The sequence below is a fragment of the Vipera berus genome (assembly GCF_964194415.1).
Source record: "Vipera berus genome assembly, chromosome: 3".
NCBI lineage: Eukaryota > Metazoa > Chordata > Lepidosauria > Squamata > Viperidae > Vipera > Vipera berus.
In genome coordinates, this window is record NC_138204.1 from 217,576,523 (window position 1) to 217,599,370 (window position 22,848).

The 22,848-nt window shown below is 57.6% G+C and overlaps 1 protein-coding gene and 1 long non-coding RNA gene across 2 annotated transcripts; both read left to right on the top strand.

Annotated features, from left to right (window-relative positions):
• Positions 1-12,400: 12,400 nt before the first annotated feature.
• On the top strand, positions 12,401-15,792 carry LOC308666986 (riboflavin transporter 2-like; the record flags this gene model as incomplete). Its single annotated transcript, XM_081326023.1, has 3 exons — positions 12,401-13,344; positions 14,632-14,755; positions 15,580-15,792. The coding sequence occupies 3 exons, from the start codon at positions 12,401-12,403 to the stop codon at positions 15,790-15,792; spliced, it is 1,281 nt and encodes a 426-aa protein (XP_081182149.1).
• Positions 15,793-20,858: 5,066 nt separating this feature from the next.
• LOC308664749 lies at positions 20,859-22,848 on the top strand. The gene is made up of 3 exons (XR_014025733.1): positions 20,859-20,890; positions 21,088-21,132; positions 21,593-22,848. It is a non-coding gene; the product is annotated as an uncharacterized lncRNA (long non-coding RNA).

The following is a 22,848-nucleotide window of genomic DNA, read 5'->3' on the forward strand; positions in this document are numbered from 1 at the left end:
TGGGGGCTCCCCACAGAGGCTGACACAGCAGCCTCACAAACTCCACACTATACTCCATGTGCATCGGCAGGCCAGGTCAGGAGGTCTCAAGAACTCCTGGATCCAGAGAGAGGTCAGGGCTGCCCCCTCTGGCGCCTTTTCCTTTCAAAAATGGTTTTTCTTAAGCATTTTTTTCTCACACATATATTTTTGTACCTTTTCTTTGTATATTTTGGGAACAGAATTAAACTTTTAAATTAAAACCAAAGATTGCATTTGATAAAAATACATTAGTTTAAAAATAAAATAGTTCTTTAAACCCATTCCTATTCCTAGCCGGACAAGAATGTAACCTTTGAATTTAATTTAATTTAATTTAATAATTTGATTTCTATACCGCCCTTCTCCCGAAGGACTCAGGGCGGTGAACAGGGCAATACATAATAAAAAACCAGATACAAAAATTAAAAAACCATTAAAAACCAATTAAACATCATGCCCATAAAATCAATACATAATTAAGTTAAAAACTAATTTTAAAAACCCAACCCCATCCCGTCAGACCAGGCCAGCTTGTTCGAAAAAGAATGTTTTAAGATCACGCCGGAAGGAGCGAAGGTCGGGGGCCGTCCGGAGCTCAACCGGTAAGCTGTTCCAGAGGTCTGGCACGCCCACAGAGAACGCTCTCCCCCTGGGGGTCACCAATCGGCATTCTTTGATCGGCGGCACCCTGAGGAGGCCCTCTCTGTGGGAGCGCACTGGACGGAGGGACGTTGACGCCGGTCGCAGGTGTTGCCGTAGGTAATCCGGACCCATGCCATGAAGGGCTTTGTACGTCATAACTAACACCTTGAACCTCACCCGGAGAGCAACCGGTAGCCAATGCAGCTCGCGGAGCAGAGGTGTAACATGGGAGTATCGGGAAACTCCCAAGACGACTCGCGCGGCTGCATTCTGCACCAGCTGGAGTCTCCGGGTGGACCTCAAGGGCAGCCCCATGTAGAGAGCATTACAGTAGTCTAGACGAGAGGTCACGAGCGCATGAGTGACTGTGCGCAAGGCATCCCGGTCTAGATAGGGCCGCAACTGGCGCACCAGGCGAACCTGGGCAAAGGCCCCCCTAGTCACAGCTCCAATATGCTCTTCCAAGGAGAGCTGTGAATCTAGAAGGACCCCCAAGTTGCGGGCCCTATCTACGGGGGGTAATAGCTCACCCCCCATGGCCAATGATGGGATAATCGGAATTTCCCGGGATGCCGGCACGAACAGCCACTCAGTCTTGTCAGGGTTGAGACGAAGCCTGTTCCCATCCAGACCCGGACCGCCTCCGTCTTTCAAATGGACTGAGTGGGAGGGGAAAGGGGGGGGGCATCGCGATGCTATGGATTTGAACATTGGGGGATGGTCTCTGTTTTTAGATGCTTCCTGTTGAAGTATCTCTGAGATTCACCGCACTTTGCAAACTGCTTTTTCTATTTTCTGCAGAATAAACTCTTTTCTTACCAATCCAATTTTGTTAGAGTTTTAAACGCATTTCTAACACTTTCGAGAGTAATTGTGCCCTCATTCCTCTGCTGGGACCCACAAAGTGGCTCCTTTGCCTGTCTTGTGGGGGGGGGAGGAATTGGCCCTCCTCGGCTCCCTGAGTTGTCAGGTTTCTGGAAGTCCACTGCCCCCCCCCCACTCCCACCAACACACACACACACAGATCAGAAGTCCTGGAGAATCTGCACAGACTCTGGGATCAGCCTTCTATTGTGCAGGCCGGATGGGGCAAACAGCCCCCCCACCCCGTGCTCGCCTCCTGCCCCCCTTCGCCTCGTCACCGTTCCCGGGAGGAGGGGGGGAATTGTGGGTCCAGCTGGCCTTTCCTCAGCTCCCACTGAGCCTGCCCCACGTGGCTTCGGCAGCAGCCTTTGGCTTCGGCACTCTGGCTTCACTATAGAAATCCGGAAGGGAGGGGGAGAGCGCAGGGGGCAGGCCCCTCCCTCCCTCCCTCCCTCCTCTTCTTGCTTGGTTCTGCTCCACTTAGTGGCTCCAGATCTACTTCCCTTTGGCAACGCTTTTAAAAGATTTCCTTCAGGCCAAGACGGGTAATCCCTCGCCCTCTGCTGCCCTCTTCCGCCAGAGGCCTGGCCTTTCGCAGCCGCTTGGGCAGCCCTGCCAAGGCTTTGCCCAACAGCCGGCCTCTTCAGCGGCCGCCGGCCCACTGTGGGTTTTGCCCCAGGAAGGAGGGCACTGCCCCCTGGCGTTGCACGGCCCCTCGGACTGCAAAGGGCAGCCGAAGCGCTGGGCGGACGGTGCCCGCTGCGCCTGCCCCTTGCCTGGACGATCCGGTCTTAGGCTCCAGGGCTGTGCTGCCAGCTCAGCTGGGCCCGCAGCAGAGGGGGAGCCCCGGGCCTCTTGGAGCCCCACAAGGATGGGCCAAGAAAAGGATCTAGTCCTGTGATCTGCATTTTCCCCCCTTTTCTCGAGACAATTGGAGCTGAGCCAAGGCAGGCGCGGAGGCCTGCAGTTCACACGCAAAGTGCAAAGCGTTATCTTTGAAGGTGGGAAACCGAGGGCCAGATAGTTTGGGTAGAATCGGCTCCCCTCTCTTGCCATCAAACCTAACGCTGGGCAACCGTTCTTCTCTACAATTCTGCTTCCTGAAAAAACTGCCCCGGCTTTCCCGTTCACACACGTAACGACAGGACTTGGCGTGTCCGAGCTGCGTGCCAAGCGGGAGAGCCGCCACCGTTAAATCTCCCCGGATAGTCCAGTTTGCTTGCTGTATGGAAAGTGCCTCAGCAACGGTTCCACCTTTTGTATGCTTCTTTCATATGGGCAAAGAGCCAGCAGGCACTGAAGGCCCTTGGGTAAAAAGATGATTTCTTTAAAAACGGTACGTGATAAATTACAGGGTTTTTTTTTTGTTTTGTGTGATTAGCAGCCAATAATCTACAAGGTGCACCCAAATGTGTTCAGGAAGCAAAATCTCTTGTCCAGTGTAATTAGATATTAAATAGCTTGGCACGACCTGAAAAAAAATCAGAATTCCATAACTGAAGAACATAAAAGCCAATCAAAATACAATAAAAACTGGATTATTTTTTTTAAAAAAACTTTTTTAATGTAAAGAAATGATGATTCGAGGATCTGGAGGAGATCTTAAAGCCATTCACCTTTTGGCACCTTCAGTGTTGCCATTACTAAAAGCCTGTGTGGATGTTGTTAGCTTAACTTCTGTCGCTCGGTCCTGGGTTCTAGTCAGTCCTGGACCCCGGTCAATCCAGCCGAGGTTCTAGTCCACCTCAGCCACGGATGTAGGTTTGGGACAGTCAACTCTTTCAGCCCATCCTACCTCACAGAACTCCACTGGGCTCATAGCTGCTGACATAAGGGAGGGAGGGAGGGAGGGAGGGAGGGAGGGAGGGAAGGAAGGAAGGAAGGAAGGAAGGAAGGAAGGAAGGAAGGAAGGAAGGAAGGAAGGAAGGAAGGAAGGAAGGAAGGAAGGAAAAACACTGAACACCACTGTTCTGTAATGGGATTACGGGAAGGCTGCAGTCATATCTTGATTTCAGCGAAGCATTGATAGAGTTCACCATGGGGTTCTTAGGTATGTATTATGTCTACATAGCTGCCTATCACGAATAGAATGGAGTAGAATGGAATGGAATGGAATGGAATGGAATGGAATGGAATGGAATGGAATAGAATAGAATAGAATAGAATAGAATAGAATAGAATAGAATAGAATAGAATAGAATAGAATAGAATAGAATAGAAAATATGGAATGGAATGGAATAGAATAGAATAGAATAGAATTAAGAATTAAGAATTAAGAATTTGAGTAGAATAGAATATGTAACAGAAAAGAATAGAATAGAATTCTTTATTGGCCAAGTGTGGTTGGACACACAAGGAATTTGTCTCTGGTTCTGAGCAGCAGCATATAAAGTTACAAACACAAAACAACACAAAATAACCAAAAGAATCATTAAATCAATATAAATGTCCCATAATCCGAGGGAGAGCACACTCAAGTTCCCTAGCTACCATTAACTCCCCAGTCACAATTCCCTTGCTGATCAGCTCTAGCATCTCCCCAGCCGGTGAACCAACCACCTCCAGGCGCCTGGTCTATTATTGATCGGAACTGATCTATACATTGGTTTCTAAGCTACAGCCTGCTGCCGGCTGGCCGGCTCTCCCCACCACCTCCAAAAGGAAGCTCTGGGGGCAGCGTCCAAGTGTGAATTAGGCGACAGGTGGAGGCCCAGCCAACCTAGGAAGCCTCCTGCAGGGTGAGCATCCAGGGTCCTTATGGAACTGGAGGGGGGCTTCAGAAAGTGAGGCCTTGCGCCCAATACTCAATTCTTCATCAGGGGTTTGGTGGAAGAAGCGGGGCGAATATTGATCAGATCTGCAGATGACAGAAACTTGAGCAAGATAATGAACAGTCTAGAACAGGCATGTCAAACTCGCGACGCCACGTGACGCTATTGTAATGCTCTCTACATGGGGCTGCCCTTGAAGACCACTCGGAGGCTCCAACTGTTGCAGAATGCAGCCGCGCGAGTTGTGTTGGGAGTCTCCCGATACTCCCATGTTACACCTCTGCTCCGCGAGCTGCATTGGCTGCCGGTTGCCCTCCGGGTGAGATTCAAGGTGTTGGTAATGACTTACAAAGCCCTACATGGCATGGGTCCGGATTACCTACGGCAACACCTGTGGCCGGCATCAACTTCCCTCCGTCCAGTGCGCTCCCACAGAGTGGGCCTCCTCAGGGTGCCTCCGATCAAAGAATGTTGATTGGTGGCCCCCAGGGGGAGGGCGTTCTCTGTGGGCGCGCCAGACCTGTGGAACCGCTTGCCGGTCGAGCTCCGGATGGCCCCCGACCTTCGCTCCTTCCGGCGGGATCTAAAAACTTATTTATTCGAGCAATCCGGCCTGGTTTGATGGGTTAATGGGTTGGGGTTTTAATATGGTTTTTAATTATTGTTTATATTCGGGCATAATATTTAATTGTTTTTTAACTTTTGTACATCGTTTTTATATTTATTGCCCTGTACACCGCCCTGAGTCCTTCGGGAGAAGGGCGGTATAAAAATTTAATAAATAAATGTCGTGCGACATATCGTGACTTTTTCCCCATTGCTGGGAATGGAGAGGGCCCGCTTTCATCGTGATGCATCCAGCCTGCAGGCCGGCAGTTTGACATGCCTGGTCTAGAACAGGGGTAGGGAACCTTGGCGCTTTTATGACTTGCGGACTTCAACTCCCAGAATTCCTGAGCCAGCAAGTCCACGAGTCATAAAAGAGCCGAGGCTCCCTACCCCTGGGACTCTAGGGGAAAAAAATTGCAATCTTGATACATTAAGGAAGAGGTCTGAAGTGTAACCTCTACAATAACATTTCCAGTCCTAGAGAGGAAGGCGAAGTTCTTCTCTTTAAAAAAAGAGATCGGATTTAGAACAATTTCCAAATCACAGGAAATGACAGTTCTGCTCTCACCTCAAATCTGTGTCCACTTCTAGGATAGACGTTCTATGAAGGGTTCAAACAGCTCACGGAAGCGTAGAGTACCTGGAGGTCATCTAGTCCAACCCCTTTGCTCTAGGCAAGAAATCCAAATTGAAATATGCCCAGCTCTTCACATCCTTACAGGGCTTGGTTGCAGACCTTCCAACTCGTAGTAGCTCTACTTTGGCCCTGGTCCTCCACCACTTTTTAAAATGCAGTGCAAGCAATAGACACAGCACCCTAAACGCAGTGCAACTGGCACGTCCCCTCCAGTGAATCTGGCCACAGGGCTCCTGTTTGTGCAATTCACCATGGCTTTGACCTTTTCAGCTGGTGCATCCTGCTGCGTGCTCAGGTTCAGCTGACGTCCACTTGCCTGCTTCCGCTTGTATCTGACCTCTCCAGTCCTGTGCTGACACGTGCAGTTCCCTCCCCCCGCCAGGTGCACGAACCTAGCCTGGTCACAGCTGAGCACCATCCTGTGGGATCTGGCCCTCTTCAGGTTGACGGCTGATTTGGGCTTGTGCTTTTCTTCTTCTACGGTATTACCGGATCCTCTCAGCGTGGTGTCCTCGCCAAGCCTTCTCGCATCTGGAGCCGCTCTTTGGGTTGGCTTAGGAAGGTGGTGAGCAGAACTGAGCTGAGAGCGGGGAGCCCTGCGGGACCCCACCCAGTCTCCCCTTCAGGATGAGGCAGAACCATTCCCAAGCAGACTTCCCAGGTGTTTGAGCAACCAACTGCAAATCCCACCCCACCCCCCGCAAGGTACCTCCCCCCCTCTGCCCACCTCATCCAGCAGGGGGGGCAAGCGAGCTCAAGTCCAGCCCATCCCCCCTCCGTCTTTCCGCCCTCAGAGGAGAGGGGGCCCTTGACAGGGCCCTGCCGGCTCCTGGGGAGAGCCTCTGCCTCTCCTCTGCTGCTGGACGCCCCTTCCCGGCCTGCCTTCCCAGGACGGACCTCCCCCCCCCCCCGTTCTCTGATGCGTGGATTCCTGGGCTGCCTCTTCCCTTTTCCAGCCATGGGGGGGGACGTTTCTCTGCCCCTCGGGGCTTCTCCCGCCGGGGGTTTCAGAGACGCAGCCCAGCTTTGGCCAGCTCCTTCCACAGCCTGGATCCTGGCTTCATTTTGGGGGGGGGGGTTGAGGGGGAAAAGGGAGCTCCTATAGCAGCATCCCCTCCCCAGCTGCCTCCCCGCTCCTTCCTCCAGTCTCCTGGCAAGCAGCCTCCCCTTCTGAGAGAGGGCAGCTCCAAGCGGCCCCCCAAGGGACCCAGCGGGAGTTTAGAGCCCTCTCCAAGCTACAGGGAGCCCTCAACTTACAGCAGTTCACTTACTGACCATTCAAAGTTACAACGGCACTGAAAAAATGAGAGCGATGAACGTTTTTCACAGTTAAACCTTTGCAGCATGCCCTGTGGTCAAAATCCGGACGCTTGGCAACGTACTTATGACCGTTGCAACATCCCGGGGGTCACGTGATCCCCTTTTGCAACCTTCGGACAAGCAAAGTCAGTGGGGGCAGCCGGATTCACTTAACAACCGTGTTACTCACTTAACAAATATTTCACTTGGCAACAGAAATTTGGGGCTCAATTGTGGTTGTAAGTCGAGGACTAGCTGTGTTGAGGGAAATAAAGGCTGACTTCCTTGCTCAGGATAGGAAACACAAAATAATACGGGTTATAAACGGGAGCAAGCGGGCAGGATATCTGTAAGGACCTGCCTCATTCCATCTTCCCAAGAAAGCAGAACTCCTGGAACGGCTTCATTCCAGAAGGAACTTTTATTAGGAGAAGTTGACAGCAGGCATAGAAGGCAGGATCTGAGGGTTCCCGCGCGAATCAATAGGTTAAAAGAGCATCTAGCAAACCCCACTCCAATAGTCCATCCGGTCAGTTCAAACAAGCCAATCTCCAGGTGTGAACCCGCTGTGGGAATGGGGTGGATAAGACGCCATTCCCAAGGTTGTTAGGCTGCTGGGTCTTCGTGCCTCTTCTTCCGCAGCAAGCAAAAGGCAGATGGCCAGAGGCACGTTCCCTTCTCACCCCGGGCTGGCAGCGAGAGAAACAGATCAAAGAGCAAGCAGACAGAGGAAAGCGGAGAGGATACATTATAGTGCCCATAGCTTCCCCCCCCCCCGCTCCCCCAGGAGTATGGCAGAACCTGCAGGAATAGAAAATAAAGAACTCCCCCCCTCCCAACAACTGGCTTCTGACAATGTCAGCGCTTACATGCTTAAAAGGATTGGACAGGGAAGGGGGGGCAGAGTTGGGGGTCCAAGCAGAGCCCAGATAACCCTCTCTTGGGTTGCTGCCTAGAAGTGAAAGCCCTCGCCCTCCTCCCGGGACTGGAATGTGGTGCTCGGCCAGCTGAAGTTCCACTCCAAGGACTTGCCCGGAGGCAAAGGCCGGCGCTGCCCCTCAAGCACCACGCCTTCTGGGCAAAGCCGAGGTGGAATCCGCAGAGCCAGGGAAGCAGATCTCCGGATAGGGAGAGAAGCCTGGCGGTTCCTCCTGCACGGCCTCAGCTGAGGGCAGCCACTGGGGCGAGTCGGGGCTCCCTCCATCTGGTAAGAGGCAGCCCGGGGAGGGGCGAGAGTGGGGGGCTGCTGAAGCTGGGGGTGCCAGCCCTGTGGCAGAGGGAGGGTGCTTCCCTGGCACCATGGGTCATGCCCCAAAGGGAACTGGCCTGGCTTCTGCCAAGATTCTGGCGGGGCTGAATCCCTGGCTGCCGCGGGAGTTCTGGGCCTGGGCTTCTGCCCTTCCTGTGGGGTCGGGGGGGGGGGTGAGTTCAGGGAAGGCGACACTGGACTTCTTCTCCTGGGTTTGCCTGTCTCAAGTTTACCCCTGGGAGCTCCAGGAGTGCACATAAAGGCGTCCCCTGTCCAGTCCTGTCCGACTCTGAAGTCTGGCGCTCGTCTCCGATTCTTAGCCAAGGGAACCAGCGTGGTCTGAAGACATTTCCGTGGCTATGTGGCCGGCGGGACTACATGCCGAGGCACAAGGAATGCAGTAACCTTACCACCCACATGGTACTTATTTACTTACTCGCATTTGCATGCTTTCCAATCTCAGCGTCTTTAACTGCCGAGCCGTGCTGCCCCCCCTCCCATGTAGCACACATATAGGATCCCCTGCTTTGGTCTTGGCCGGTACTTCCCACCTGTCAGACTTCCCAGGTAAAGCAGGCAGGAAACGGGACCGGAGGAATTAATTCTACTTCATTGTGAGGCTCCGTTAACAGAATCCTGCAAGTCTGGAAGTACAAATCTTCCTCCTGCCAGTTTGAACTGCTTTTTCTGCAGGGAGGGGTCCTTCCTAAGTTCCTTCCTCCAATCCTCAAGTGACTGGGGGCTCCTGCCCAGGGGTGGGATTCAGCCGGTTCGCACCACTTTGGCAGAACCGGTAGCTAATTTTTTGTTGCCGGGGCCCAGAATGGACTTCCGGAAGCCGCATCCACACAGAGAACCGGTTGTTCACCTGTCTGAATCCCACCACTGCTCCTGCCTCTCTTCTCCGATGGTTTTTCCAGGTAGCCGGCCTTCCCCTCCGCCCTGGCCCAGACATCAGCGCCCTGGGGGTGCAGTGGCAGCCAGGGACCTCGTGGGAGATCTCCAAGGGGAGCAGGGTAGATCACTGGCCATGCCGAATAGGCACAGCAAGTGGGCTCTCTTCTTGCCCTTCTTCGCACAGGGAAGCTGAAAGGTGGGCTCTCCTCGTGCCCCGGCTATGAAGTACCGGGGGGGGGGGCAGACCAATGGCACAGCCACAAGAGATCAAATTGTCAAGGAGTCAAGTTGGCAACCAGCCCTCGGCTTTTACAATGTTTTGGTAGCTTCAAACTTGGCCCCTTTATGACTTGTGCACTTCAGCTCCCAGAATTCCTCAGCCAGCATGGGGGAACTATGGCTCTCTTATGACTTGTGGATTTCAACTCCCAGAATTCCTCAGCCAGGTACGCGTGCCTGGCTGAAGAAGAGTTGAAATCCACAAGTCCTAAAAGGGCCAAGTTTGAAGACCCCTGTCTTAAAGCATCCTGGCTGAGGAATTCTGGGAGTTGAAGTCCACGAGTCCTAAAAGGGCCAAGTTTGAAGACCCCTGTCTTAAAGCATCCTGGCTGAGGAATTCTGGGAGTTGAAGTCCACGAGTCCTAAAAGGGCCAGGTTTGAAGACCCCTGTCTTAAAGCATCCTGGCTGAGGAATTCTGGGAGTTGAAGTCCACGAGTCCTAAAAGGGCCAAGTTTGAAGACCCCTGTCTTAAAGCATCCTGGCTGAGGAATTCTGGGAGTTGAAGTCCACGAGTCATAAAAGGGCCACGTTTGAAGACCCCTGCCTTTGCGGTTCAGAGAATGGTTCACTGGATCCTGGCAAAGAATTGGTTGCCTGGCCTGGCCTGAAGGAGACAGGGAGAAGCTCTCTGGTCCAAACCTTCTTTCTGTGCTTGGGGGGGGGGGAAGGAGGGGGGAGGATTGGAACTGCCACTATTGGAACCCAGTAACATAAGCCATGTTTTCAAAGCCAGGCGACCATTCAAATCTGGTGACAGGAACCAGAGAACATGAAAAGTTCCTGAGGTCACTTAACTTTTGGTGATTTATGGCTTCCAGCAAAGCAGAGCAAGGCAATCCGAAGAATCCTTCTTGTGGCTTCAGGGAATGGATACCCCCACCCCATCTTAAACCCCTGAAGGATGGGCGGGAGCCATGACGATTGGCTGCCGCCTCCAAGGGTTTTTCCCTCCCTGCAAAATAAGATTGTGAGCTAAACACAATTTAATTTGTTAAATGTGTATGCTGCCCATCCATCTGATGGATGGAATTTGCTCACAGGGGTGTGGAAGTCACCCTGATCTGTCCTAAAGGTAAAAGGTAAAGGTAAAGGTTCCCCTGCACATGCGTGCTAGTCGTTTCCGACTCTAGGGGCCGGTGCTCATCTCCGTTTCAAAGCCGAAGAGCCAGCGCTTGTCCGAGGACGTCTCCGTGGTCATGTGGACGGCATGACTAGACGCCAAAGGCACACGGAGCGCTGTTACCTTCCCACCGTAGTGGTCCCTATTTTTCTACTTGCATTTTTACGTGCTTTCGAACTGCTAGGTTGGCTGAAGCTGGGACGAGTAACAGGCGCTCACTCTGCTACGCGGCACTCGGGATTCAACACGCCAAACTGCCGACCTTCTGATCGACAAGCTCAGCATCCTAACCCACTGAGCCACCGCATCCCTTTGATCTGTCCTAGAAGCATGTAGAGGGGAAAAGACAAATTTAAGAGAAGATGAGAAAGGAGAGAAGCAGCCTAGAACTAAGGAGAAACTTCCTAACATGAGACCAATTAACCAATGGAGCAGCTTCCCTCCAGAAGTTTTGGGTGCTCCAACACTGGAAGTTTTTAAGAAGAGACTGGACAGCCATTTGTCTGAAATGGTCTAGGGTCTCCCGCTTGAGTAGGGGGTTGGACTAGAAGACCTCCAAGGTCCCTTCCAACTAGGTTATTCTGCTGTCTAAGTACCCCCCCCCCTCTCTCTCTGCGATTGATTTTGTCTGGAAAGAGACTCCACTGGGGCTGGGAATGGAGCTTTTGTCTCTTGGTGCTTCAGGGCATAACTGCTTCCCCCGTGCCGGTCAGCTGCTATTTGGGATGCCTTTTAATGCATAGTCTTCTCTTTCTGGAAATTAAAAATAGTCCTCAGCTGAATAGCAGAGGGACTGGGGGGGGGGTGAGCCAAGGCAGGAGCTCTTCCTGATCAGCCTGCTATTCAACAGGAAGAGCTACAAGGGCCAGCAGATGGAAGGTGCCTTGGATGCTAGTTCGGAAAAGAGCTAAACCTGCAGTCAGAGAACCGCTGGATGGCACCCAAAGAGCACAGGAGAGCTTTACATGCAAAAGACTGGTGGACTTCAACTCCCAGAATTCTGCAGCCAGCATGCAAAACGTTGCCTTAGACCAGCGATGTCCAACCTTGGCCACTTCAAGACTTATGGACTTCAGCCCCCAGAATTCCTTAGCCAGCTGGTTGGGGAATCCTGGGAGTTGAATCCACTGGTCTTGAAGTGGCCAAGGTTGGACAACTCTACCTTGGATATGTCACGCAGCTAACAACACCTCCATTGTCCTCTCTGGCTGGGGAAGCCAGAAGTCTGGCATTCTGGAGATGGCACCGGCTGAAAGCCACATGGACAGGAGGAGGCAAACGGGCACAGCCGAGCTTTCCCGGAGAGCCAACTGGGGAGGGAGCCTGTCGTGGCCAAGAAGACGGCCTTCTCCTCCGGTGGGAACGTTTCCTGCCTTTGATCAGCGCAGCCATTTCGAGCTGCAGAGATGCAGCTCCAGTATGGGAGGTCCTCAAGCTACAGCCATTCGTTTAGTGACCGTTCAAAGTTACAGCATGCTGAGAAGTAACTTATGACCATTTTTCACACTTATGACCATTGCAGCATCCCCACGGTCACATGATCAAAGTTTGGCAACCGGCTTGTATTTATGACGGTCGCAGAATCCCCTTTTGCAACTCTTTAATAAGCAAAGTCAATGAGGGACTCCAGAGTCACTTAACGACCGTGTGAACTGCAGTGATTCACTTAACAGCTGTGGCAAGGAAGGTCGTGAAATGGGGCAAAACTCACTTAAGAACTAGAAATTTTGGGCTCCGTCGTGGGTGGTAAGTAGGGAACTACCTGCACGTTTTCCAAAAAGACACCCCACCTTTCTCTGATTTGCGTCCTCCTTTCCTCCGAGGTGCCTTTGCGGCCCCCCCTTCTCCCTTCCTTTCTGTTCTGCAGTGAGAGAGAGCCCTGGGAGCAGCAGAGCCTCTGAAGGAGGAGGGGACCCCTTGGCACCCCGCAGCCTTCGCACAACTGGATTCGCGCATCGCATATTATTGTTCCAGAAGCTGCAGCAATCTGAGCACAGCCCGCTCAGGAGCATGGGCCTCTTAGTCCACCTGCTGGTCTGCCTGCTGGGGACGGGCTCCTGGGTGGCCATCAACGGCGTGTGGGTGGAGCTGCCACTGATCGTGTCCCAGGTGCCCGAGGGCTGGCTCCTGCCCACCTACCTGACCATCATTGTCCAGGTGGCCAACCTGGGCCCTCTGGCCTTCACCCTGGCGCACCGCATCCTCCGGGGCCGAGCGGACGAGGTGGGCGTCATCTACGGGCTGCTGGTCTTGGGCTGCCTGGCCTGCCTGCTGCTGGCCTTCTTCTGGCAGGAGAGCCGGCCGCTGGGTGCCGCCCGCTACAGCGTGGCGCTGATGGTGCTGCTCTTCTTCCTGGCCCTGGTGGACTGCACCTCCTCCGTCACCTTCCTGCCCTACATGCGCCGGCTGCAGCCTTGGCACCTCACCAGCTACTTTGTGGGTGAGGGGCTGAGCGGGCTCCTCCCGGGGCTGCTGGCGCTGGGGCAGGGGGCCGGCGCGGCTCGCTGCATCAACAGCAGCCTGGTGGGCAACGGCACCTCGGAGCTGCTGGTGGAGTACCAGGAAGCCCGCTTCTCCGTCCGGACCTTCTTCCTCCTGCTGAGCGGCATGATGGCCTTGAGCCTGGCAGCCTTCCTCGCCCTCAACCACCTGCCCGAGCGGGCAAAGGGGAACCGTGCCTGGCGGGAGAGCCCGGATGGCGCCCCGGCCACGGGGACGGGACAACCTATGCTCAAGGCCATCGACTCCAGTTGTGGCACCGGCTACTCCCGTGCCCAGAAGGCCTGCATCTTTGGGCTGATGGCCTGGGCCAATGCGCTGACCAACGGCCTCCTCCCCCCACTGCAGTCCTACTCTTGCCTGCCCCACGGCCGCCCCACCTACCACCTCTCGGCCACCTTGAGCAGCCTGGCCAACCCACTCGCCTGCCTCCTCGGGATGTTCCTGGTCAGCAGGTGAGCCGGGGGGGAGGGGGGAGCCATGTTAGAGAGACCCCAGCCCCAGGGTGGGAACTGGCCCCACACAGGCAACCCATCAGGCCCCTGAGAATTGATGGGGGACGGTTCACTCGGGGGCCCTGCAGCAGTGAAGAGGGAGGTGCATCCAAAGCCCCCCTTCCGCTGGCACAGCTGGCACTGCCCTCCTGCATAGCTGCGCTGGGCACCCCTTACCCAAAGCCCTCGTCTCCAACCAGCCCGCTGGAAGGCAGGAGTGACAGCCGGGAGATGGCTTAGAAGGACGTCCTCCCTGACCGAGCCTGGCCCGGCTCCAGAGACCCTTGTTGAGCTAGATCCAGCCCAGACACCTGGATGCCCAAAGGCCGAGGCTGCACCCTCAGGACAGCTGTGCAACTCAGGGTGGGCAACCCCCCTGCGTGGCCAGAGAATCTCCTGGGGGGGGTGTCCCGGTTTGAGGGAAGGAGCTCCTAATCAAGCAGCTTCCCGTTTTCAGTGGCATTCTGCCCAGCCTCCTCCCAGACCCTGAAGGAGGAGCCCCCCTCCCTCGGGCAGTGCCCTCCCTGCCCCCAGCTCAATGGGAGCCTCCCCAGCCAAGAGCCGCCCTCACCCCTCCAATCTCAGCAGCGAGAGTCTCTCTGGAGCTTCTCAGATCCTTTAATGTTCTCTGGCGCTCTCTCCCCCTCCTTCTCTCCCCCTCCCTCCCCCCTCTCTGTCTGCCCCCTCTCTCTCTCTTTTCTCCCTCTCCTCTCCTTCTTCTCTCTCTCCCTCCCTCTTTCTCTTCCTCCCTCTCCCCCTTTCTCTCCTTCCCTCCCTCTCCCCCACTCTCTCTCCCTCCCTCTTTTCTCTCCCTCCCTCCCTTCATCTCGCCTCTCTCTCTCTTCTCTCCCTCCCTCTGGGTTCTCGCCTGGAAGAGGAATGTGGGTCTCAGCAGAGCAGGCCGAGGTGGGTAGCTATGCAGGGGGGAGGGTGAAGCTGATGGAGGGCCTGGCTTATGCACCTAGAGGGAAATGTAGGTCTGGATGATGATGGCCTTGTTCCGTTTTGCACTGGGGAGAGGTGGCAGCCCTGGAGGATGGAAACCTCCCCCCCCCCAGATGCCAGGCCTTTCTGCCCTGGACAGATGTGTCCCAATAGCTCTCGGAGCGCAGGGGGTCCTGGCCTTACTGAGCTGGGGGCAGGAGTTGGCTTTCCTGGGCTGCACCTGGCTGGCAGGCAGGCAGGTGGCTGTGCAGTTGTGGGCATCATCCCTGTCCCGCCGTTTCCCACCTCTGCTCCCCCTTTCAGGTCTCTGATGCTCCTGGCTCTCCTCTCCTTGGCTGGATCCCTCCTGGCCTGTTACATCATCAGCATGGCTTCCTTCAGCCCCTGCCCCCCCCTGCTGCATTCGCCCCTTGGTGTTTTCCTCATCGTAAGTAGGAACGGAGCCCCCACCCCACCCAGGGGATGTCCAACATTCCCCAAGGCTGCCGGGGGGGTGTCAGCAGGGGGAGGGTCTCGGGGAGCATCCATTCAGTGGCGCTGCCTGAGCCAAGCCTGCCCAACCGGGCACTGTCCCTGCCCTGGACAAAGTGACCGGGCCCGTTGAAACTACAGTGCGGCTTTTTTGCTTTGGTGTGTTGTGTGAACGCAGCCACTGTGGCGTGTGACAGTGGGTGGGTTGAGCTCAGCTAGTTGAGGCTTATTCAGAAAACCTTTTTGGTCAAGTGAAGAGTCAGTGAGAGGCGGGCCCACCTCCTTCGGCATGCTGTTAGGCAGCTTCCAGCTCGACACACAAGGCCGCATCTCACAACGACAAGTCCGAAACAGAGGAGGACCTTGGCACCTCTAATTGAGTTTAGTCTATTTTGGGACCAGCCCCCCCAGGAGCCAGGATTCTACCCGGCACAGAGCCATTCAAGGGGCAGGAGGAGACCCCCGACGACTGAGGAGAGCAGGCTGGGTCTGAAGGGCTGGGGGGGAGCCAGGCCGGGGGCCGTCCCCGCCTTCAGACGGCAGCCCAAGGAGGCAGGAATGCCTGCAGCTCTGCACATGGAGTCATGGCTGCATAGAGGGGGAGTGCCTGAACCTGCCCCCCCCAGCAGAGCCAAGCTGGCATCCTCCCTAGCACTGTCCCAGCAGCCCTCCTAGCATGGGAGGTGCAGAATGTGGCCCCTTGTGCCCCTCTGCGGTGGGGGAGGCTGTGGTACCAGGTAGACACCAAAGACTTGGCTGCTTCGCTGCCTTTTTGTTCAGGTCCTCTGCTGGGTCCTCTTCATCGGCGTCTTCTCTTACGTGAAGCTGATGGTTGGGAAGATTCTGCGCGATGAGGGACGCAGCGCCCTGGTCTGGTGTGGGGCAGTGGTCCAGCTGGGCTCCATGGTGGGGGCTCTCATCATTTTCCCTCTGGTCAGCGTCTACGGCTTCTTCCACTCGGGAGACACCTGCAACTCCAGCTGCCCCAGCTAAGGGCACCCTGGATGGGCCCAGCACCATGGGGGCTGTTGTTCCCGGCCTTGCCATGAAAGCTGCCAAGAGGCCCCCCGCCAATCCTAGAAGGGACTTTGGAGATCATCCAGTCCATCCCTTGCTCAAGCAGGAGATCCTATACCCTTTCAGATAGGAAGCTGTCCAGTCTCTTCTTGAAAACCCCCAGCATCCACAACTTTGGGTGGCAAGCAGTTCCACTGGTTAATTGTCCTCACTGTTAGGAAGTTTCTCCTTAATTCCAAGTTGCTTCTCTTGTTGGTGAGTTTCCATCTGTTGCTTCTTATCCTGCCTTCTGCCACTGTGGGAAATAAGTTCACCCCATCTTCTTTGGGGCAGCCCCTCAAATACTGGCACACTGCTATCACGTCCCCCACCCCCCAGTCCTTCTTTTCTCTAGACTAGCCAAACCCAAATCCCACAATCGTTCTTCCTATGTTTTGGCCCCCAGGCCTTTAATCGTCCCAGTTGCTCTTCTCTGCATTTTTTCCAAAGTCTATAATGTGGTGACCAAACTGGATGCAGCATTCCTTACTAAGACTTTATAAAGCGGTACTAATATTTAGTGTGATTTTGATTCTATGCCACACAAACACAATCACACACACACCCCCTTTATTGCCATTTCTTTTCCATATCCAGCTGTGAGGCACTGAAACTGGATTTTATTTTGCAGCAAATTATATAAGCTTGGCAGGTCTTTCCAAAGATGTCCAGGTGTTCTCTGCCTTCTTTCAGGAGAGCAAGGGGGGGCGGGGTTTGCCCTTTCCCAGAGCAACAGAATTGCATCAGTTTTACAATTACACCTTTGTGGGTGGGGGGCCCACTTCTGTGCAGCAGTCAGAATGAGCAAAACCTTCATTGATGAGTCAGGGGGCTACAGGCCAGGCTGGGAAGTCAAAAACCTTCCCAAAAGACAGCTGGGACCCCCATTTCTCTGCCGTTGCTGCCAAGGATGCCCCCCCCCCGTCAAAGGTAATCTGTTCTCTGTCCAACGGTAGCCAGCACAACTTTCACCCTGATTCAGCTCAAGCAGATGTCCAAATTTGCAGGGCAGATTTGGGGTTCCAGGAATAAAAAGTGCCCCCTCCCATCCCACCCCAGCCCCATTTGCTTTCCAAAGGGGGGGGGCAGTCTGGAGGGTCGACTCTAGCAAGGATTTGGGGGTTGAGGCGTCATCGGCCCAGGACCTTGCGCCGCAGTGCTGCCCAGGGCCTCCAGAGGGCAGCAGGGCCCGCCAGAGAACCGGGAGCCGGTTCAGCTTCCGGGGGGGGGGGCGCAACGGGCCCATCTAAGGCAAGGGGCTCATCAGCCCGGCTGATCAGGCAGCCGAAAACCACGGAAGGAAAAAGGGAGCCGGGAGCCCCGTCTCCTTCTCGGCGTCCCCGGACTCTTCCCCTCCAGCTGACCCTCGCCGGCCGGACATCACTCCAGGGCCAACTCGCCAGCTGGCTGCCCCGGGACCCCAGCGGGCAGTTCGGAGGGAAGGTCCCAGGCAGCTTCGTCGCAGTCTGCGGGGGGACTCGCCGGATCCCCCGCGTACTGCCCTCCAATCAGCCCCCAGCCAGGCCCGGCTTCCCCCTTCACCTGCCGGGCAGAGCTCAGGCGAAGAGAGCAGAGCGGGGGGAGGGCTGCCCTCGCGTGGTCCCCCTCCCCTTTCCGGGCGCCGCCCTCGCATCCAGGCCAGCGGAGAGAAGCGGCCCGCGGCGCCTGGGCTCGGGGAGGCGGCAGGTGCCTGCCTGGCCCCTCCCTCATTACGGCGGCCGACTCGGGCAGGTGAGTCCCCCTCCGCCCCGAGGGAGCCTTTCAAGTCAGACAAAGGCGCATTGAGCTCGGCAAAGGCCTCCTTGTTCTGCAGGGCCGGTGGGGCGGAGCGGGGGAGGCTTCCCGCCTCGCCCCCCCTGCCGCTTGGCTGACCCCCGCCCCGCCCCCGCCTGCCGCGCCCTGGGGCCGCTGGCACGTCGGCCGCCGCCCCGGCGCCGCTCGGGACAGAGCTGGCACGAAGTGGGCCGCCCTTTGGCCTGGCCCCGGGACCCCAGAAGCCCACCCCCCAAGGGTCCCGGGGAGACACGGCTCCTTCCAGAGCCGCCCGGTCCGGGGCGGGTGCCCCGGCGGGGGCGCCGATCAGCCTCCTCGGTGCCTCCTTGAGGTGTCCAAAGATCCCCTGAGACCGGCCGACCCGCCCGGGCCAGAGCAGGAGCCTAGCCGGGGCCGGGCGGGCTAAGAGGCCAGGCCAAAAACCGGGTCGGGGTTAGGGGCTTGGCTGGGCTGGTGAGCGGCCCCGGAGGAAGACCTGGGCACGGAAGAGAGAACGAGGCGACACGCCCGTCCAGCGGGGCCAGAACGGATGCCCAGCCACCCCCACCGCCGCCCCCCCGCGCGCCCCGCTCCTTCCTCGCTGCTGCTGCCCCCTGGCCTGGGACCCGCGCGCAGGTGGGCCGGCGGGGTAGGAGAGGCCGCCCCGCCCGTGACCCCCGCCTGGACTGAAGCCGCTTGAGAGCCGGACCGACACAGAGGGCGCTTTGTTCTCCCGCTTCCTCCTCCCGGCCGACTTTCGGGGGGGGGCACCACCCAGCACGGCCCCGATTGCTTGACTATGGTTTGAGGAGGCGTCCGAAGTGTAAACCATGGTTTACAAATACAAGACACCAAACAACTGGGGGATGCTTCGGCTGCAGGGGGTGGGGGGGGCGAGCCGAGGTCCAGAGGCCCGGTCTTGGTAGGCAAACCCTGGGGACCCCTCTCCCCCCCCCGGCGACCCTTCCACGGGCCCAGCTGCTCCGAAGGAGGCGGAGGACATTCGCCCTATCAGCCAGGCGTCGCTCGCGCTGGCTGGGGAGTATGGGGCTTCCCCGAGTCCCGCAAAGGACCCTCCGGCTAACTGGGGACCACCAGATTTCGTAGCGACGGTTCCTCTTTGCGATCCTCGCCCGGACTCGCCGTCCGAGAAGGCCACCCGGGGGACCGGCGCTGGGGGAAAGCCGGCTCGGCGCCCGACCGCCCCACGCTTTGGGGAGGCCCCCCCCCCCTGCCAGCCAGGGATTGGCTGCCCCCCTCCCCCGGCCTGGCTCCTCCCTGGCCCCGAGATCCATATAGGGATCTCCGCCGGCCTTTCCGCCCACCGGCATCATGCGGGCGCAGCACAGGTGGGCGTTTTGGGGGGGGGGGCAGCGAAGAGACCGACAGGGGCAGCGCTCGCAAAGCCGCCTCGGGCTAGTCCGGAGAGCGAGAGAGGGCTGCGGGGCTCCCCGCGGGATCCTCGGGGAAGCTTCGACCGGCGCCTTCGGGAGGCCCCCGAGCCGCCGGTGTGGCTCCTCCGCCCGGGAGGGAGCCCGGAGGCCGGGCCGGGCGGCTGTGCTGCGCTCCGCCCGGCTGCCCTGACGCGCGGCCGCTTCTCCTTCCCTCCCTCCCTCCGCTGCAGGTTCCGGGCCCTGGCGGCAGCCGCGCTTCTGCTCCTGGCCGTGGTGGCCGCGGATGGTGAGATGCGCCAGTCCCGCCTGGAAGCGGCTCCGGCGGCCTCCCCGAGACTCCCGCGGGGCAGGCGCTGCTCCCCCTGGCAGCGTCCCACGGGCGCGGGGAGACTGTGTCCTGCGTGGGAGACCGCGCTGGAAAGGCTGCCGTCGCCTAGAGGGCAGCTCCGTCTCCAGGGGCCCCTGAGCCCCCCCCGGGGCAGTCGCTTCGCTGGGTCCCAGCTTAGCTGTGCAGCCCCCCTTAAGGGAAGCAGAGAGGTTCCCCCCCATTCTCACCCCACAGGGGATTCCCAAGCCCCACTACTTCTTCCTCCCTGTCCTAGGCGTTTGGTCCACCTGTCTCCCTTATCCCTCTGTTTGCAGAGCCCCTGAGCTCGCCAGAGCCCACCTCCCCAGCCGGCAGTCAGACCCCAGGTATATTGTGGGGATCCCGCTCTTCGTGGAATCTGGAGGGTCCCCCCCCCGTGGGCAGCTGATGGTTGCTGAAACCTGCCAGTCGCTGGGGCGGGGGGAGTCGTGGGGGGGGGAGGCAAGAAGCAAAAAGCAGCTCCGGACCTCCTGACCCACTGCAACAGTTAAGGGGGAAATGTCCAGCGGGGGACCCCAGCCTTTTTCTCTCCCCTTCTTCAGAGCCTGTGGCAAATTCTGAGCCCCCCATCGCGGGCAAATCGGAGGCCTCTGGAGAAAGTAAGAGACTCCGCAGGAAGGGCAGTTCCCTTGGGGCCAAAGCTATCGAGATCGGGGGGGGGGGGAAGCTGCCCATGGTGGATCTCAGTTGATCTCCATGAAGGGGTCTTCAGCCCCCAGCAGCAGCGCAGAAGCTGTTTCCATCAGTCTTGAAAGGCAGGACCTGACTGGTGTGTGTGTGTGTGTCCCCTTTTTCGATCTCTCCTGGAGGGGGTGCTTTGGGTGGGGAATTTGGGGAGGGGGTGCTTGGGGGGCAGATGCGCGTCTGCTCCCTTCTCCAAGCTTCCTCTCCTCCTCCTGCCAGACGTCCTTTGACACCTCTGTCTTTCTCTGCACAGGTGAGAGCGCCAGTCCTGGGGAGCAGGCAGCGACAGGTAAGTTGGAGGGCAGTCTGGGCGCCTCCCTCCCTCTCCGCCCCCATTCGGGCTCTTCGCAGCTCGGCCTCTTTCTGCCGGTGCCTGCCCTGGAAACCGCCCCCCAGCCTGGCCTTCCTCCCCCCTTTCTGGGCAGGTGTGGCCCCCGTGAGCTTTGCGCAGGCGGATCGATCCCACACCGAGGAGATCAATGGGGACCTGCTGCACAGCGACGCCTCCAACTTTGGCTCCCTCAGCCTGGACCTTCTCCCCGGAGACACACAGAGCGGTGGGTGGGCGGAAAGGGCTCCCCCTATGGAGCTGCTGCAGGGGAGGTGGGGGAGGGGGACCGGCCCCGTGTCCCACAGCTAGGAGGGAAGCCCCAGTTGGGCCAGACCAAGCTGCCCAGGGCTTCCTGGGGCTGTCCGGCCTGCGAGGCCACAAACCGGGCTCCATCCTCCCCTGCCACCTGCCTCGGCCACGCTTTGATGCTCGGGCAGAGAAGAGACGGGGTCTTTGTTTCCACAGGCCCAGCTATGGAGCCGGCCCACTCGCAGGAGTCCCAGGAAAGTAAGTCCTTCCTGGGTTGGGAATCACAGCCCTTGATGGGGCAGCGTCCTTCTTCTTACACTCCGGCACCGGTTCTGGGTCCAGGCTCTCAAGGGAGGGGGGGGCACACCTAGCTATGGGTTAGGGCTGGCCGGGGGTAGGGGAGGGGTGTAGAGCCAGGGGTCCTGTGTTTGCATCATGCCCTCTTCCCTTTCCAGGCTTGGACCATGAAGGCGATTCGGAAGAGTCCCTGACATCCCCAGGTAAGTGTCCCTGGCAGCGCTCTGCCCGCCTCTTGCCCCCTTGAAAGAGCAGGCTGCCAATCGGGGGTTGACCAAACCCTCCCAGGGTCGTCACCTTCCCACCAGGTGGGGGAAAGAGGCTTTGGGTTCGCGAGGCGTGCGAAGGCCGGGCCTCGCATCGCATCCCTTCCGTTGTCTCTGCGGCTGCTGAGGGACTTTCCACCAGGGGCCCTGGCACCCGGGCACGCCCCAGTCGGTGGCACAGCATTAGTGCCTTTGCTTTGGAGGCAGAGCACGGGGCCCTGCTTCCACCGACAGGAAAGCTCGTCAGGGCTTGGTTTGGCAGGTCCGCCAAGCAGAGCTGCGGTTGCGGGGGGGGGGCTCTGGGGGCGAAAGCCAGCTCTGTCCTGAACCCTCCAGGAGGGGGATCCCCCCGGAGCCCTTCCTCTGAGAGGTAACGAGGGTCTCCTCTCCTCCACAGGCATGTGAGGAGGGCTGCTGCCACCTCTTCCCGCCCTTCCTGAGGATCCTGCGATGCCCCAGCTGACCGCAAGGACTTGCCTGCTCTTGCGCTATCTGATCCGCCACTCGGCCTCTCCCGGGTTCCTGCCCCAGCTAGGCACAGAAGAGGGATGTTTGTGTGTGTGTGTGTGTGTGTGTGTGCGCGCGCGTGCATACAATATGGGAGAGAAGACAACGGCACCAGGCTTTCATCTGACACCTTGGCATCCTCGTGTCTTCTAACACAGGGGTTCCCAACTGCTTTACGTGTGCACTTCAACTCCCAGAATTCCTCAGCCAGCAAGTCATAAAGTGGCCACGGTTGGGGACCCCTGCTCTAAAAGGCCCCCTGGCCAGAGGAGCCAGGCTGCAGCTGCTTTTCAGGGGAAGGAATTGAAGGGGGCTTGGCCAGCCCTCGCTCTAAAGCAGAGGTGGGGGAACGATGCCCCTTTTATGACTTGTGGACTTCGACTCCCAGAATCCCTGAGCCAGTATGAAATTCTGAGCATGGCTGGCTCAGGAATTCTGGGAGCTGAAGTCCACAAATCATAAGAGGGGCATCATCCCCATCCCCCACCCCCGCTCTAAAGCATAAACATCTATGTGCCCCAGTCCCATCCCCATCAACACTTGGGGGCAGCGGTACCACAATGGGCCTTTGGGAGGAAATCAGTGCCCAGAGAGCAACTAATCCACTCTCCCCACTTGATTTCTCTGCTGCCCACGTCCCTGGCTGGACCACCTGGGGGTGGGACGGAAGGAAACGGGCCAGGAAATGGGGGGCCCAGGCCTGCAGAGGGGAGGAGGGGCCCGAGGCAATCTGGCACAGAGGCTTAACGGCTCAACTTCCAGGATGCAGATGAGACCGCCCCCCCCCTTGGCTACAGAGGGGTCTTCCCCCCAGAATTGACAAGTGACTCCCTTAGGATTCTACGGAATGGATGCCAAGCAGAACTCGCTTTATTGCCCCCCCATTCTCCCCCCCCATCCGTCTAGAGCCACCCAGGCTGGGAAACCTGCAGTTCAGTGGCAAGCTTTGGGGCTTTGAATTTGTGAACTATGTATGGTTTGTGGACTATGGAAGCTGACCCGGTTGTGCGTGTGTGTGCATGTGCTCTAGGTTTTCCCTTGACCCCTGTAGCGGTGGTGGTGGTGGGCTCTGCCTTTGCTCTTGCTGGCTGCTTGTTCAGCCCCTCCCTTTCTGTAAGACGAACAGCCTTTGTAACCAATAAAGAT